This window comes from Astatotilapia calliptera, chromosome 2 (assembly GCF_900246225.1).
Source record: "Astatotilapia calliptera chromosome 2, fAstCal1.2, whole genome shotgun sequence".
Lineage (NCBI taxonomy): Eukaryota > Metazoa > Chordata > Actinopteri > Cichliformes > Cichlidae > Astatotilapia > Astatotilapia calliptera.
The window spans coordinates 30,971,963-30,990,057 of NC_039303.1; the positions used below are offsets into that span (position 1 = coordinate 30,971,963).

The 18,095-nt window shown below is 42.5% G+C and overlaps 1 protein-coding gene across 2 annotated transcripts; it reads right to left on the reverse strand.

Moving 5' to 3' along the window:
• Window positions 1-2,679: 2,679 nt before the first annotated feature.
• Window positions 2,680-17,754, reverse strand: clcf1 (cardiotrophin-like cytokine factor 1). 2 transcript variants are annotated; one of them, XM_026142501.1, is made up of 4 exons: window positions 16,108-16,698; window positions 13,752-13,875; window positions 8,424-8,575; window positions 2,680-5,406 (listed from the first exon to the last, which is right to left on the reverse strand). In XM_026142501.1, the coding sequence occupies exons 3-4, from the start codon at window positions 8,538-8,540 to the stop codon at window positions 4,063-4,065; spliced, it is 1,461 nt and encodes a 486-aa protein (XP_025998286.1). In that variant the 5' UTR covers window positions 8,541-8,575; window positions 13,752-13,875; window positions 16,108-16,698; the 3' UTR covers window positions 2,680-4,062. The 2 variants fall into 2 exon arrangements, with proteins under 2 accessions (XP_025998286.1, XP_025998278.1); XM_026142493.1 differs by lacking the exons at window positions 13,752-13,875; window positions 16,108-16,698 and adding an exon at window positions 17,119-17,754.
• Between the last annotated feature and the right edge of the window lie 341 nt (window positions 17,755-18,095).

The following is an 18,095-nucleotide window of genomic DNA, read 5'->3' on the forward strand; positions in this document are numbered from 1 at the left end:
AGATGGCCCAAAATTGAGCTCCTCCACTGTATTAGATCACAGCTCTGTCAGTCACACAGACAGGCCTGTGTGAGCAGTAACTGCCTGATAGATGAAACAAGCCAATAATGTCGATGCCTTGTCACTCAGTATCTGTTCACGTCGAAGGACCTGCCAACTGAGTCATACTAACAGGGCTCGGCTATCCTGTTATGTATTAGTTACAGCAATTTGTCTCTGCATCGCTGACAGGCAGAGAGCGGCGAAAAGAGAAAGAGAGAGACGATAGTGAGTGATGGCTGTTAGATAGCTATGCATGACAAGCCTCATTCCAGCGAAGTTCTGACACATAGAGATAATGATTCACACACGTGCTGCACTTGCAAGCCCACACAGGGGCACACACACACACACACACACACACACACACACACACACACACACACACACACACACACACACACACACACACACACACAGATAAACGCACACACTTATAGGCCCCACAAAGCTGCCTTTGTCGACTGCTGGCAGCCGCTCGGTCACTGCTTACTGACTGTAAAAAAACACACGGCGCCTTGTGTTTATGTGTGTGTGTACACATATGTGTCATGCCTTTTAACCCTTTACAGCTCTTAGCGAGAGTTCTTAGTGCGTGCATGACGATGATGCATCAGCGTTGACACAGTAAGCCTCCCATATAAGTCACTTCCTAGTGAGCTAATTCTGGATTTGAGGCTCATGCGTGCACTTGTTTGCCAGCACTTTCGTCCACGTTTGGGTGTTTGTGACTGTGTGCGTGCATGTGTGTGTGTCAGGGAGGGGAGTGTGCGGTTACGTGCAGGTGTGTACCTTGGAGGTGATGGAAGGGAGATTCTCATTGATCCTTTAATATCTGGCCTGAGGGGAGGCACAGAACAGCAAAATACATGGGAAAAGAAAAAGTGCAGTTGAGAGCAATAAGGCCAAACAAGAAAGACAAAAAAAGAAGATAACAGGTGAAGAAGCAATAAAAGGCTGAGAGACTGTGGGCAGCAGACAATGGCCATGCAAAAAACAAAACAAACCAAAAAAACATAAGAGGCAAAGTTGGTGACAGAGACGGGGCAAACACAGACACAACAAGAGACCCTGGTTGGATTATGGGTAGTGTTTGTACCTGTGCTCATGTAAATCAGTCAATGTCGTAGGTCAGGGGCTGTTCTGGAGGGAAGACGAGCTTCGTGAGATAGTGTAATGAGAAGGAAAAATCAAAGAAGGAGGTGGGAAGAGAGAGATGAAAGCAAAACGGGAAACGATCGTAAATTTTCACCCGGACAGACAAATAAAAACTCTCATACATTGCCTCTCTCACTCCTTCCTTCTTCTTTTTTTTGCGACGAATGTGAGCCGGCCTTTGTTTTTCAGGGAACGCCCTGACCCCAAACTCCTCTCCCCTTGTGCCAATCACCCGAAACCATCCCTATAAAACTGAAACCATTGCAAACAAAAATCCCATATGCATTTCTTTATTCTCTTCTCCCAACGGGCTCCCAAATGACCAATAACACCGCGCTCTGTACAAAAGCTAGTATTTATTCTCTCTCAAGTTACAACACAGTATTTTCACACTGGAGAAAAATAAATAAACATCTTGTTCAATAAATAGTATAGATATGATCCATAACCTTTAGCCATATCATCTAAGGCACATTGCAAACACATAACATTTATTCTGGGGGAAAAAAAGCCATCTGTTAACCTCCACGTCTGCTTTTTTGGTATTTAGGAATGTAAAGTAAGTTTAAGGGGAAAAAAAGTTCATCATTTTGGCACTGAAAATGAGATTACAGAGCAGTTTTCCAACTTGCTTCACGATGTTGTCACTACAATCAGTCACCAGAAATCTGTAGCAAAAACACAACCAAGCCCATATCTCCAGTTCTGAAAAAAAAAATCCTGTATCTGTAGCTCAGATACTCAAAAAGTGGACCTATTATGCTCATTTAAAAGTACATATTTTATTTGGACTCTGCAGTTTGAAGCCAGCTGTTTTAGCTCCTTTCTTCTTTAAGCCCATTTTCTTCTGATTGGATGCCTTTTGCAAATGGAAGGTTTGAACAGAACAGGAATATCTGCCGTCAATGACATCACAGGAAAAAAATGTCTAAAACTGGACAGTAATGTGCAAAGGTTTTGAGCCGCCCCTCATTTCTTTATATACTTTTCTAGTTTGGTGTGACAGCCCTTGTTTTTCAACACAGCCTGAACTCTGTTGACAAGCTTTCTTGTCATTTCTTTAAGTTGTCTTTAGGAATAGTTCTCCAGGCTTCTTGAAGGACATTCATGATTGACTTTTGTTCTGTTCTCTGTCGAGATGATCCCACGCTGCTTCAGTAATGTTGAGGTCCAGACTCTGAGGAGGCCAATCCATGATAGTGTTTCACATTGTGTTTTTTTTTAGATGCAGCCCTCAGGTCCTGTGTTGGGTCTTTGCTTCATTTCATCTATTTCTTAAGGGCATGACTGTTTATCTTCTAGTTTTTAGCCTTTCCACCACTTCTTTTTTATCCTCCACTTCTTCAGCTTCCTCCAATGTGCAAAGGAAAAATCTGAAAGACCTTTAAAAAGCCAGGAAGCTTGAGACCACTATAAAAATCACAAAAGCTGCGTTCTTGGAAGCAAAATATAAAGAAGTAAGGGGTGGTGCAAGACTTTTGCACAGACATCCATGTATGAAAATAAATAAAATAAAATAAAGACAAGCATAATGGGTCCACTTTTAAGTCTTTTTCTGTTTGCGTTTGAGAAAGCACAATCAGTTGCTATAGCTATGGGACAAGACATTAGAAGCATAAATGAAAGTTGAGAACAGGGACAAAATGTTGACACTAAATTAAGTCTCGTTTGATATAAAATACATATACAAATTACAATTTGTGGCATTACATGGATGCTGAAGTTATGCAACATTTTATTCAAGACTTTGAGACCACGTGTAGGCTTTGCTGGTTTGCAACTTGGTGATTTTACATATTTACCTGGGCTTAAAAAAATAGACATTAAAAATGTGTATTCAAATGTGAGCCTTAGAGTTGCAGGTTAGTAGATTTCTTTACCCTGTTTTTATGCTTAAGAAAGCTGACTGAAGGCTGGCTCTAGAATCATATTATTGTACAAATCTGACAGTGGTTTAGATGTTCTCATCAAGCTTCCTGTAAGGAAGCAACACAGTATATTTTCCACTGCAGTGTAGTGTGGAAGTATTTCTTTGCTTTGTCTCAAATGTTATTAACATCTCTTGCTGTGAAGTGAAATATGTGAAGAGCTGAATTGACGGGATAAAAGTGAATGGTGTGTTAAGGCAGGAAACACCACAATAATTAGCGTGTGTGTGTGCGTATGTGTCCGGGCAGTATGTGTAGCGCTCTTGTAGGGTTACTGTAACTGACCAGTTGACTTGTGATTACGCAGCAGTACCGCTCTGCTGGTTATTTCCAGAGTCATCCCACTGACTCAGCTTCCTCTCCTTTTCTGCCTCTTTCTCTCCTCCTCTGCGCCCCCATCATCCCTCCGGCCATTTTTCCTCCCCTTTTGTCTTTTGCCCATTCAGAATTTTTCCCTTCTTCCTTTAGAGAAAATGAATGTTTGCTGATTCACACATCTGGGGGTCACTGAATCAGTTTTCACTCAATGGAGGCACTGTCTGTCTCACCGCCTGTCACTCAGTCTGCCCTCGTCTGCATGTGTGTGTCTAACCACCTACAGTGGTATTTCTGTTGATCTATGAGCCGTGAAGTCCGGTAACTCAGCCCAGCCTCAGTGTGTCTCACTCAATGAGCAGCTATGTGCATTAGGCGGGTGACAGTGCTGGTAATGTGTTGGCTTTGTGTGTCTTATATTCCATTAGCACTTCTGGTGACCTGCCAAACAGTCCTTCATTCACTTATTCCAGTACGGTATGAATGCATGTGTTTATGTGCTTTTGTCTGTTAAATCCGTCGGTTTGATTCCACTCAGATTTTGTGCAAATAATTCCCGATATACTGCACTTTTGTGTGTCTGTGTGTGTTTGTGAGCGTGCGTGTAAGTCTTATCAGTGCCTCAGCCTCGGAGCTTCTTCTTGAGGCAGTTAAAGTCCTTCGCCGATCGCCACAGCCAGCTCTGAAGCTCTCGCAGTATCCAGAAACCCTCCACCTTCCTGGTAAAGTCGTTCATTGTCGTCCGTGCCGGCAGCAGGGAAGATGAGGGGGAGGAAGAGGAGGCAGAGGTGTAGGAGGAGGTGAAGAGCGGATTCAAGGGAGGCGAGAGTAGGGAGGTGCCCCTTTGTAAAGATAGAGGGACAGGCTGGGGGAGGAGGGTGTGCTCCTTGCCTGCTCCGAATTGGTAGAGGAGGGAGAGTGTGGACAGAGGAGGTTCGAGAGTCGGGGAGAGGAGGGAGCGAGGAGACCGACGCTGCTTCAGATATCCACTGGAGGAAGAGGAGGTAGCATCTGCGTATGCTTGCTTGTCCTCCTCTTCCTCTGACCCTCTGCTCCCCTCTAGAATGAATCCATCCTCCGCTCTGAGCGTGTCTGGATGATGTGCGTTCAGATTGTAGCTGTATTGATGGTCGTTGGTTCCTTGTTGGTTTTCTGTTTGTTGTTGAAGAGATCCCAAGCCTTTTGTGTCCACATATGACACTTCAAACCCGGGTTCGAACTGCCTCTCCTGTTCCTCTCCATCCTCAGCTATACTTAACAGCCTTCTCCTCCTCACCCATCTCTCCTCTTCCTCCTTTCCTGCTGCGTTTTTTGCACTGGCTGCCCAATTTCCTCTCTCTGGCTCTTCCCTCTTCTCTCTTCTCCGTCTTTCTCCCCTTGCCCTCTCCCTCGATCCGCTACTCCTTCCTCTGGCTGCCTCTGCTCTCCTTGCCTCTTTTCCTCTTCTTTTTTCTGTCAGCTCCTTAGTGACACCATCTTCCTTAACTCCTCTGACTAACTTTGCCCCACTTCTTCTTTGGCCACTACGCTGACCAGACACCGATCTAGATCCGGCTCTCGATCTGTACAGGTTCTGGCTCATGAGCGGAGCTGGTCGGCCACCTCCTGTCCCTGTCTGCAAATACTGCAGCTCACCAGCGTTACCTCTCATGTTTGGAGTTTGTGTAGGATTTGTGTCACCGAGCGCGGTCATCAGTGCAGATATTGAACCCAGAAGTCCATCCAGACCCATGCAGAAGTGCAGGAGGGAGGTCTTGAGTGAGGGGCAGAGGGTTGAGCGGGCCAGCTCCCTGACAGCTCCTAGAAGGACAGAGTAGGCCTTTTGGTTCTGGGCCAGTCGTGCTTTGTTCTCCAGGCGGTGCCACTGGTCCACTCGAGTGGCAGCACTCGGCAGTGTCAGAGCTGTGCTGTTGGGCCGCGGAGGGGAGAAGTCTTTGTCATTAAATGGAGGGCCAAGATAGGTCAGCTGGAGGACAAATGAGAAGAGGAAAGGAGAAGATTTATTATAGTTTATTACAAATTGGGCAATCATTCATCATAACAATTTCAATATCTTCACTGCTATAAAGCTAAACTTGTCAGGGTGAGAAAAAAAAAGTCAAGAGCCACTCTATTTGAGTGCTTTAGGGGGCCTCCTTTTTAACTAAAAGGAAGGCGAATACCATGGTGCTACACAGAAAAACAGTGCACAGTTTATGCAAATACACTGTACAAAGGCTGAGCGGGAAAGTCACCCACTAAACTGTGATGACTGACAATTGTTTTGCAGTTTGGCTTTGTTTTCTCCTCCAAATTAGTTTCCAAATAGTTCGGCTAACCGGAGGGTTTGAGTAAAAACCTGTCTGATCTGAAATAGCAGTTTCTGTTTCTTGTCTTGACAAAGTCCCAGATCTCAGCAAGTAACATGCAAAAAAACAACCAGCATGATTTTTTTTTTTTTTTTGGTTGTGTTTCTTCAAATGTAGGAGGTTTTCTGCTAAATGGTTCTTCATGAGCCTGTTCGCATATGAGAGGCATCATCTGCGGCACATGTCCAGTGACAAGCAGACAAAGTTACAGCAGAATGACATATTCTACCAATGAATACAAAACTATAATATTAAAAGCGCTGTAGAATTAAAAAGCACTGTTCTTAATACACTCTAGTGCTTCACGCATTAGGGTCGGAGAAGTGTGATATAATTGCAGCCCATTTAAAGCCAGAAAGGAAAGCTGGTAAAATTCACCCTATGCAAGTTAATAGACTTATCAGCATCACTGCCTCATTGTTTAATATAAATACCCAAACCTTTTTATAGTAACATCTTGCTTAAATTAAGGTGTTTCTACATAATGTAAGACAGTTTTTGACTTTCAGCTGCAGTCCTGTCAGCATTCAGGAGTCAGAAAACAAGTAAAGAAGTGTTTTTACAAATTCAAGAGTACTTCAATATGCAGAATTAAATTGGGGATTGAACCACTAAGCCTCCAATGAGTAGAAAACCCGTTCTGCCTCCTCAGCCACATCCGCCTGCACTACTATCTGCCTATAACATCCATCTATTCTCTTCTGCTGATGCTTTTCAGGGTCAGGGTGGTGGTTGGGGGGGGGGGGGGGGGGGGGGGGGGGGCTGGTCCCAGCTACCATAGGGCGAGAGGAGGGGTACACCCTAGATAGATCACTTTACTTAGATCTTATTTTTGGATCTGATGCTGTTCATCAGGAATTACATCTATATAGACAGAAGTAGTGGGAAGTGCTTTCAGGAGTGTTCTTTAGTTAGTCAAGATCATATTTAAAAAGCAGGGTATAGAGTTAGTATTAATAATGATGAATATGAAGGGGTCTCCATGATGTATAGAGTCCAACAGGGTTGCTTCAATCTCACCATATGACTAGTCACACAAACGTGCCATGTACCATGTACCATGAGAAGGTAAACAACTGAATGCAATAAAACATCCTTCAACTACATGAAGACAGAAGTAATTATGTTTGGCAATAAAAAAGAGGGAGATGCATTAAAGCTCCTTCATGCTCTGTTTTCTTGTCAGGTGTACTGCTGTAGTATATGTTAGACAGTCTTCAAAATGTAACAGAGATACACCAACAAGATCACACATAACTCCAGTTTCTTGTATCCTTGCACTGTTTGTCAATTAAATATAGAATTCACCTTAAGTCCCAATGTGTTGTCCAAAAAATATCACAAATATGTTTACTGAGCACAAGCCTGCACGGTCTCTCAAGTCTGCAGGGATTGGTCAACTCAAACCAAACATGGTGAAATGGCTTTTAGCCATCCTGCTGCCCACAGCTGGAATCAGCTCCCCACGGAGCTTAGATATACCCCAACTGTAGCCATTTTAAAACTAAACTCAAAATAAGCTACTGTTCCCAGTTCTCATTATCTGTTACGTTTATTATTTTTCTTATCTTTGGCCTGGCAGTGTTGGGAAAGTTACTTTGAAGTGGTTTACAAACCAAAAATTTAATTCACACAGGGAGCAGCTCAGCTAGCAAAATCGCCCGAGGGAGAAACTGGTAAAAAGAAAAAGCTACTTCATTAATTATTTTGCTGAGAGAAAGACATTATAATATATTACCAAAAAGCCACATGTCAGCTAAATGTCAATCAGTTTAATTTATTGCAAAGAGCTGTACTTGTTTACAAGTATAAGAAAAGAAATACTCCTTTATTCATGGGAAAGTGGAGAAATGCCATCTGTGGCTATCTATATAACATCCATCAGGCTTCCCTTTGGGAACTAGTCCTTGCCTTATACACTCTGTGGGCAAAAGCATTTAGCCACAGCTCTTAATCTTTGAATTGACGTGTTTTTAGTCCCATTACCACAGGTGACGTTACAGAGGGAGATGTCCAAGTGATGAGGCGGATCACATGTAAAAGTCACCAAAGCTCTGCTGAGTAAATAAATGCAGAGCCCTGAATCTCCTCTGACATTAAAATCAGTACAAAAATTGTGCACCTGGTGCTTCATGGCATCAGTTTCCATAGCCTGAGTTGCTTCTGTTGATGTAATGTGTAGTTGGCCCAGTGTTTTTGTCCATATTGAGGACTTTCTGGACTTTCTGGCCAAAAATTGTGTGTAGTTTCAGTTGTTAACTACACAAACGTCCACAGTGTGAATATGAACATTAACTGCAAGCAAGTTACTGCAAATGGCTAAAGTGCCTGTTTAATGACATGTAATTTCACCATAATTTCATAAGGAACCATAACAGATATGTGGCTCTTTATCTGCTAGATGTTCACTAACTATCTATCGTTTTCATTGTTGTGAAGGATCATATTCATCGTAACTGTTAAATACATTCTTATGATAAATAGTGCATTTGTGAGTTTTGAGCTGTTTTGCTTAAGCATTCTCATTTATTCCTGTGTATTTCATGCATATGCATTCCTATTTGAAAATTATTTACTTTTTTTCTCTGATGCAGACATTTTGGTAAAAGACTGAACATATCACAAAACTACTCACATATACGTCTTTGATCTCTTTCAGCTGATACTCCAGGTACTTGGTGAGCTCATAGGTGCTCTGTATTGAACTCCTCTCGCTGGCCAGGTTGTGGAGAGCATCCCCGGCGGTGGCCATGGCAGCGGCCAATAGCAAGACGAGCTGGTGCTCGACTATGGAGAAACAAAGAAAACACTGTGAGATGTGTCTTTAATGACTTTCACGTCTTGGGTGTCCAAGCGTTAAATAGCTCACGCTGTAGAGGTATTTGCCGTAAAAACAGAGAGGTGAAATTTATTTTCTAAGACGTGTTGTCATTATTTAACTTGGATGATGAGTTTTTAAATGAATTTTGATGATAGGGAGCTCAACAAGCAAAAAAAAAAAACAGAAAAAAAGAAAATCACCTCCAGCAACAGTTTCCTAGCTTTTCTCCGGTCGCATCACACTGTTTATAGGAATTTTTTTTACAATATTCCAGTTTATTCCTTTGTCTCTATGACGATGGCCTTGTCTGTTTACATTTTGCCAGGTCAGAGTCATCTGACACTGCCAATAAAGCTTTTTCCGTTTCCAATCTAATTTTAGAGGTTTCTGGCTGTCGGAGGTTTACTCTGGCTTCAAATAAAACCTTGTTTAATAGCTTCAGACAGTCAGACAAATGGCTCCTATGTTCAATGCAGCAGTCTGTCAGGACAGCAGTCGCCTGAACATGCACACACTCTCGCACACACGCGTTCATTCCTGACCGATAACCCCGAAAACAAAGGCATGTGGCTTTCTTTACAATCACAAACATTAATGTGTTTGTATGGGTTGTATGTTTGCTGTGGACTTCTTGTTTAGGTTTCAGAGTGTTTGTGTAGGTGTTTCATGTTACTGTGTGAGTGTTTGTGAGAATGTTTGTAGCCGTAATTATATATGTGGATTAAATTCGCATTGCTGAGAGTGTATACAATGATTGTGTGTGTGTGTGTGTGTGTGTGTGTGTGTGTGTGTGTGTGTGTGTGTGTGTGTGTGTGTGTGTGAGAGAGAGGGGGGGGGGGGGGGCGGCAGTGTATTTGTAAGAGCGGAAACCTTTCAGTGCCCCTGTCTCTGGTTTCAAACTGAGAAAATTGGAAAATTGGAGCTGAAAGGTGATTTTCAACATTAAGGAACTTCATGTACGTCCACTTCTCTGCGTCCCATGCGCTCTCTCTCTGGACACTTTCACACTTTCTCCTTTGCTCGCTAACTCACTCTCTCAGCACTGCTTCAGCCTTTCATTGGAGCCCTGCAAACATTTCCTCTTTTCATTTCTGCTCTCCATCATCCTCTCCCCCCCTCCATCCTCCTGACACCCGGACGGCAGGCCGTGATTCATGCTTGTAATTATGGGCAAACCGTGCTGCTGCTCAACAGGTGTGAAATATGCATTGCACAATGTGTGTGTGTGTGTTCATGTGTGCGTCCGCTTTCTCTCTTATGCTCAATCTCCTCTGTCTTAGACACACCTCAAGCCTCCTGTTGTTTGACCAGTGCAATCCCTTTCTGCTTCTAGATTAGTCACACTCTTCTCCAGCGTTCCTATCTTCCCTGTCATACCTTTATCCTCATTTTCTCCTCTCAGCGATCTTATCTCTCGCATGCCTTAGGTCGGAATAACAGCAGACAATTAACCCTGATTAGCTCGCCTGCTCCTCAATTTCCCTTTTCTCTCTCCCTTTGATATTTCACTACGGGGGCCCCACAGGACTAATATGAGACTTGAGAATTGAGGGAATTGCTTCAATACCCTGCAGAACATTTACCCCTAGCGTTCACTTGGGTATAAATAAAATAGAATAAATAAATAAATGATTTCGGTTTTAAATAGTCAACACCTTTTTTTCCTTCTCTGACTCACCATATTTGCCATATCAGTATGCACTCCCACACAGGGTTGGGTTGAAACTGAGTGATATGCAAAAGCATCCCAGAAATAACTGCACTGAGGAAGAGATTTAGCTCTCTATAATAAGTAAGTGATTAGTTATGACTCACCCAAAAATCGGAAACAAAAACAAACCACTAGAATACAGCAACAAGTAGGATTAATTATGTTACTTAATTTGATTCATTTTTAAAAAAGCACTGTGACATGGCAACTGCTTCTACTATAGCCTCACTTAATAGCAGATGACAGACAGTTTCAAATTAAAACAGGATTAAAAATGTGTGTCATGCTTTGAGTGACAGGGCAAAATCTAAGCAAACAACGCCCTAACTGCTTGATTAAACAAGACTCTTTCACACCAGGTGACTCTTCCCCTACCCGTTGACCCCCAAGTTGCCGACTACATCAAGGCATTTTCCCAGACTATTTTCTGAGCCCATGGCAACTCCCACACACACCTTGAAGTTAGTCATCCAGGGCAACCCTTCTCAGCCAAGCCTCCTCCTCACTCCTCGTCACCTGTCAGAGGCACTAAGCATCTTTCAGCAACGGCTAAACATTTGGAGCTCATCAAGCAGCTGGCTCCTCCCACTGAACATCCCCCATTAGCATCAAAACACCCCGAAACCAACACAACATCGTTGACTCTTGAAGTAAACAAGCTTGAAGAAAACAAGGGCTCACAGTGTGCAGTGAGGGGTCATTTTCAAAGGGAATAAACAGGTACCGAAAAAAGGAGTCTGGGATGAAGGAGGAAAAATCTTCTTGGCAAAAATCAACCCAAACTGTTCCAAACCGTTTCCTTTTGTCTGCAGCCACATGCTTGGAGATGATTGCCAGACGTGAAAGGCTCTTGTTGTTTTGATTGAGCACTGACATGTCTTAAAGCGGCCTCTGCTGCCGCTAAAAACAACCGCTCTTTTGTACAAGTAAACTCAGATAACTCAAACCGAAAGCCATGTTGTCGTTATATAATATTAGATTGAGTAACGGCAGTATAGTCGGCATATAGCCTGACTTCAAGGCGAGCCCTGTAGGCTTGGGGCTGTGTCTGTGTACCTGGCAGTGGAAGCACACTCCGCAGGGCAGGGTTGAAACCAGAACATTCTCCATGGGAGGATTGCATTACAGCAACACAGGAGTTCCCTACAACGGCCGACCGTGACCTGCTTCCACGCAGTTGTTTGTGTGAGTCTACACACGTGTACCTATTAGAGTTACACATATGCACACATGGGGTGAGGTGGGTTGGGGGGGGGGCTCCTTTATTTGCAACAGATCATATTTTTTATCTTCAGTTTGTTCGCCGGTGTAAAGTCAGTTCTGGCGCTCTGGAGTCTGGTTGCCATCTGCAGAGCAGAGCTGAACGTGAGGTTCTGGCAGCAGAGCTTGTGCGCTCCAGATAGTTCAGAATTAAACACCAACATGGGGTCAGGGTTCAGAGTTGAATGTTAGGGCGCAAGGATGTGTTCAAGGATAAAAGGACATTTGACATTTTACACTCCAGACGCTGTTTTGGTAAACCAGTGACCCAGTGTTTGTGGGTGTTGTGTCGCTTCCATCTGAGAGGACTGGTATTTCATCTTTCCCAGCATGCATCACCATTTGAGGTTTTAAACAAGCACTTAAACAGAATTTGGTATTGTGGGAAAACCATGTGCAAGAAAATCTCTCCGGTCTGGTCCAGGAAAAACTCACTCGGGTGCCAAAAAAGGTTGCCCTCCATCGCTCTAACCACTTGAAAGAGGTCTGAAACAGAGATGAAACCTAAGTACATGGAAGATGTTGTAAATCAGCTCTAGATTCATGATGTTTATTATTTCCTGTGTAATGCTGATTGGATAGGATCGGATGTTGTCATGTGCATACATACATATAAGTGCTGTGTGTACAGTACAAGATTTAACCTTTTGCAAACCCAAGCCATGTTTTCCTGAACCAAAATCCAGAGATGGATGCTAATTTCCTCACTCGTCACACATTATTTGTATCTAGTCGCTGTGAAGAATTCCTCTACTCCACCAGAGGACAATATCAAACATCACTAGGGACAGAAATAACTGATGTTTCCAGATATTTTCCACTTTGCTGCAATCCGTGATTGGAATATTGAGGTTATATTTCAGCTCCGTGACTGATTTTTAGTATGCTTTTTTTCTCTCCAGACTTTAAGAAAGATATCCCGATATAATCTGTTCAATATTTGCTAAAATGACCGGACTCACGTCATGATCAGACCAGGCAGCAGACCCTGCAAATACTATTCATGTGAGCCAATGATTGTGATTCTGAGTCAGAGATATCAGAAACTTTTGACAGCTCAAAAAAACAACAACAACATAGTCCGCTAACATCTGGGAACAATTGCTTAGATGTAATTCCTCCATTGGCAGGGACTTCTAAATAATCCTAATACGAACACTAATAGAATTAATTAAGCAAAAGTAAACTAAAATCATACTGTTTCCATTTGTTAGGACAGCACTACAAATAATAACACCACAAAAACATAATAAAATAACACTGCAAAAATGGAACAAATAGTAAAAGCTATTCTAGCCTTACCGACCTCTTCTATGCGCGCTTATACTAAAAGCCACATTCACCCATTCATACACTTTACTCTATTAACTTTAAGCACTTCGTCGAGCTCAAACACAGATGGATGCATCAAATTGGGGATGGGTATCTTTCCCAAGAAACGTTTCTTTCCCTTCTTATTAGGACGACCGGCTCTACCTCCTGAGCCGCAGCCGCCCCCAGCGTTTCCTGTCCATCCCAGCCTGCCGACATTATATGAATGCAGAACAAATTCAAGCTCCAGCTCAGTCTTACAGCCCTCATCAGACACTGTGAGCGTGGGCGTCACTGCCAACATCAACAAGTTCACAAATTATCGATATGTGCTCACTGAAATCCACATCCTGGAGCCACTAAATGAAAAACGGATCCTCTGCCTTGTCTTGTACGCTTGTTGTCTTCCAGCTAACGTGGCAGAGGCTGAGCTGGAGCCTCAATGTGGCTCTGATGACAGAAAGGAAGCATCCGAGCCAAAAATCAGAGAGCTGTTTGCTTTTTCCATTGTTTTAAACTATTCGGCTGCACTGTACCTGGTGGCAATTTTGTCCTCAGCCACACATATACAAAAAAAACATAAACACACCAGTGGATGCCAGGGGGAAAGCCATGCATCGCCTTACTGATATAAAGGATGGGGGGAACACAGGCCAGATGGACAGAAGGTTGACATTCTGGGGTCAGGGTCAGTTTTGTCTATCTGTGTACAGTTAAAGGCCAGATTTATGTGCAGTCTGTACTCAATCAAATGTGCATTCCTTCACTAACTCAACACACACACATGTATAAAGACTGCACACTGGAGTGTAGATCCGTGCATGCACAGGCGTTATACAGAGTAATACATATAAACAAACCTTTTCATAGTCAAGCACACACACACATGTGCAAACTTTTCCCATCCCTTCCCTCATGAGATTCCTTCCTCTGGAGTTTGTTCATGGTGAATTTCAAATTGATCCTCTTGGCACTGGACACACTCTGGGGTTGCCAAACAACATCAATGACCCCCAAAACAAAGGCAAAAGAAAACACACATTAAAAAAATCCAATAAAAATCATGTTCATGCCCAGAATCTCTCTTTGCAACCATTTCTCGCAATTTGTAAACTCAACATCTTCTGCTCGGCTGCGCTTCTCGCCTCATTGTCTGTCTCCTTCTTCTCCTTATAAGCCAATCTACCCCCTCCTATTTTTTTTATATCACTGGATTCCAGTGGCTCCATGCTTTATCGCCATTTTTGGTTTCAATTTCTTTGTCGCTTCATCTCCACCACTCTCTCCTTAAATCTCTCTGAAACATCAAACTTCCATTTTAAAGTCTCCTTCCTTTCTATCCCTAATTACCTTTCCCTTCTCTTCCTTTCACTAATTGGCTCCACTCGTTCCCTCCATCAACATCTCTCATTCCCTCCCTCTTTTTTTGTCAGACCTTCAGTTTTTAATTTACTTCGAACCCCCACCCCTTGCCATCCCCAAACTCACAGATTTTGCTTAGAAAAACACCCCGTAAACAGAATCAGACGAGAATCCGCTGCCGAATCGAGACTCCCCTGCTCCTCTACGGCCTTGATGGAAAGCCGAAGAGCAGAGGTGGGAAATACGGAGCTGTTTATCGAAATACGAGGTAGCACTGAAGAGTATAAAAGGATTGGGAATACAAAGGAAAAAATGCTAAATATTCTCTACTTCCAGCTTCTTAAATTCTTCAGCTTCACCGCTTTTTATCATCTCACAGGAGAGGGAAAATAATAGCGGCAAAACAAGGGATTTACAGTCCTTACCTTCGTCTTTCGGAAGATAACTAACAGATTAAAAGGCACAACTGTCGATAACAGACCTCCTGAAAGTGCCTCTATACACTTTCTATACCCTTAAGGTCAGCTTAGGGTCAACCTTTTAATTTATCCATTCGACAACTGTCCCTATATATTATCTTTTAGATTCATACACCGATTCTCTTTAAAGAAACACCCATGTGCTGGTGGAATACGGGTCCTTATCATTATCGCTTGTGCTCTGAGCAGTTTGACTCTTGTATCATCTGGGTTTGTGTGTCTGTGTGTATGCGCCTGTGTAAATTCACCAATTTACGCCACTTTGTCAAGAACCTTTTACTCAGTTATATGCATTCTTCGGCTTCCCTTGCGCATTACTCACTCCAGCTGAAGTGTTTATGCGTTTCTCTTATACGACGCATTGTTAAATAGTCGCTCAATGTGACAAAAACCTAAAAGAACCGCTGTAACTTTAAAATACTGGCTACACATACACTAAAACTCGGCGATTGGTTACTTTAATAGGATATAAAAGACAGATTTTTTTTGTTTGTTTGTTTTACTGCAATTTTTTTTTTCTGGAAGTGAGGAAGATATTTTGGAGCCTTGAAGGATAGACGGAGGGAAAGAAGAGGAGGAAGAGGAAAAGGGGTCGGTGGAGGGGAGCACGAGGGAGCCGGTGAGGGAGAGTTTTGTGAAGCGAGGGGCCATGTTAATTTGGGAAAAATGTAAACAGCATGTGTAACTGTTCAAAGCGTGACCGACTCATTTTATATCAGTCCCCCCCTGCTCTCTCCGCTCTCTTTCCCTCTGGGTGCTGCTAACTTCTGTCAATCTGCACTGCATTAACCCCTCTACCGCCAGTTCCTCCTTCTCCCTCTCTCCTTCTCTATTTACTTTTATCTGTCTCTCTCCCCCTCCACACACATCTTCCTGACGTTCACGTATACCGTGAAGAATTGGGGATGGCGCTGCAGCGAATAAAAAGATGTGAAAGGCTCACTTTATCCTGTTTTCCACCTCCTCTTCTCTCTCTCCATTTATCCCTACCTCTCTTTCTTTTCACCCTGACTTTGTTTTGTCCTTTTTAACCAGCATTTTGGAGTTAATGGGTCCAGCACATACTAAAGCTTTTATCTGAAACACACTGACACTAATTCAAGCCTTGGGGCAATAAAAGTCTTTGTCTGCGTGTGTGTACGCAAAAGTCAGACAGTGATGAGGAAAAGCGTGTATCTGTGCATCTGTGACAAGATAAATTCAAAGTGTGTGTGTGTGTGTGTGTGTGTGTGTGTGTGTGTGTGTGTGTGTGTGTGTGTGTGTGTGTGTGTGTGAGACAAAGACAGCCGAGCTTTCTGTGTATTTATTTGCTCCAAGTATCGGTTTGTTCTGTAGTCAGCTTTCTGTTTATTGTCCTTCTAAAGTTACACTATACCTGACGTGAGACTCAAGACGGGACAGAGAGCATCATTTCGTCATGGGCCATCCTTCAGTAGCTGCTTATCTTTCCTTCTTCTTTCACTTCTCCTCTTCCCTTCGTCTCCTAGACATGGAGCAGCAGCCGCACCAGTGGTCCCAGAGGGAAAGTGTGTGTGTGTGTGTGTGTGTGTGTGTGACTAACGTGAATCATGTACTTTGTCATATCAGTGACAGTTAACTAGACAGGAGCTTTAGCTGCATCTGACCCCCTCAACCCGAGTCATTTTTTTCCCTTTTACTGTGAATAAGACCCCTCCCCATCCATCTTTCGCTCTCACAGACATTTTTCAGCCTTTCTCGCTCTTTTTTTCCTTCTCTCTTCCTGCCATCCCTCTCACATGGATATTTAACACCAAATTACCCTATAATTACATTTCCTATATTTTCGCTCCATTCATATTTCCATCCTTTTTTTTTTTTTACTGTGTTTGTTTGTTTTTTTCTGATAACCCTCAGAGAATTGGATGATGGACCACTAAACCCACGTGTGCTCCTTCACCAGTAATTTCCAAATGTGAAGAGATGACTCACAACAACCTTTAAATTCATTTTATATTTAAAATAACAACAAGAAAAATAAATATTAAAAAATTAAATTATGTGATTTCTTTCCAGTATTATAAAAAAAAACTGTTTTGATATTTGGGATAATTTGATGTTTGGTTTTAAGTGGAAGAAACGTGCGCATGTTAAACCCTTAGGCTACACAGGAAAGGATCATATTTGCGGGGATTACGCACTAAAATATCCAAACTCGGCGCTTTTGCCACAACTTTTAATCATGATTGAAGATGCAAGGCAAAACAAATTATTAAATAATAAAGCAAACGTTTAAGTGTAAAAGAAAGAAATGTTTTTAAAAAAAGGAAATTCCACTTAATTCCACTGTAATTTTACTCTGTCTGGCAACAAAGTTTTTCTTTTTCCCATCATCCCTCCATAAAAGGTTTTAGATTCATGGTCTTACCTCCGCAGAATCTCCTCATTTTCCTCAAATCCTTTTATCCACGTCGGTGCGCTCTCAGAAGTTCATCCACTAAGCGCAGAAAGAACCCGATAATGATCTCCTCTCTCCTCTTGGAGATTAAACAGAACCGCAAACCTTTTTCTTATTTTTCGTCTAATCGGCTCAATAAAATCTGCTCAGGAGAAGATAAAGTGAAACACAGGTGATGCCGATCCAGTCATTTAAAGTGAAATATTTGTTACATTCAGTTGAAATATTAACGATCCGCTGACTATGGTGCGTGTGGTCTGTGCGACAGACTGAATGACGGCGGAGCCTTTTTGTACCTCCTCCTCCTCTTTTTCTACCCTTTCCACTTATTTCCTCCCCTCCTTCACATCCCTGTCTCTTCTTCTCCTTCTTCTTCTTTCGTTATCCGCCTCCTCCTCTTCAGTAAATGGTGGTGATTCACCGGGTTGACGCATCACGGCTCAACTTGACAGAGCCGCTGAACCACGAGACTTGTCACAACTCATTTCTTCCTCTCTCTCCTCTCGTCATCCTCGGGAACCCGATGTAAGCGCGGCCGTTTGATCTTAAATCTGCTTCCTTTTAACAAGGTGCGAGTCCGATTTGATCCGTTCAGCTGAGGCCAGCGTGACCTTCAAATCGTCCGGGAAATACGGAACGAATTAGATGTTTCTCTCTTTTTCCCTTTTATTACAATAATAATTATCATTATTCATTTAACTAAGCATTTACGCTTCCACTTGGAGTAAAAAATAAATTACCAAACAGTCGAAATGTTTTTTTTTCTCTTTTGTCCTCTTTACGCAGAGACCAAATTAGTTTAAAAATGTACATTAAATCTATTCGTTTAAAGTAGGCCTAATAATATTGCACAAAAATCTCAAATAAAGTGAAATAACATAACAAAAAAATTCAAGGCTGTATTTTAATTAAACTGGGGCGCAAATAATAAAGGAAATAATTGCGTC

Bases quoted from the DNA above. Each gene is read 5' to 3' on its own strand.
- clcf1 (XM_026142493.1), bottom strand. The intron at 5,407-8,423 runs GTGAGTAGTTTT...TTTGTCCTCCAG, and splicing joins AAGAGATCAAAGACGTATAT to CTGACCTATCTTGGCCCTCC.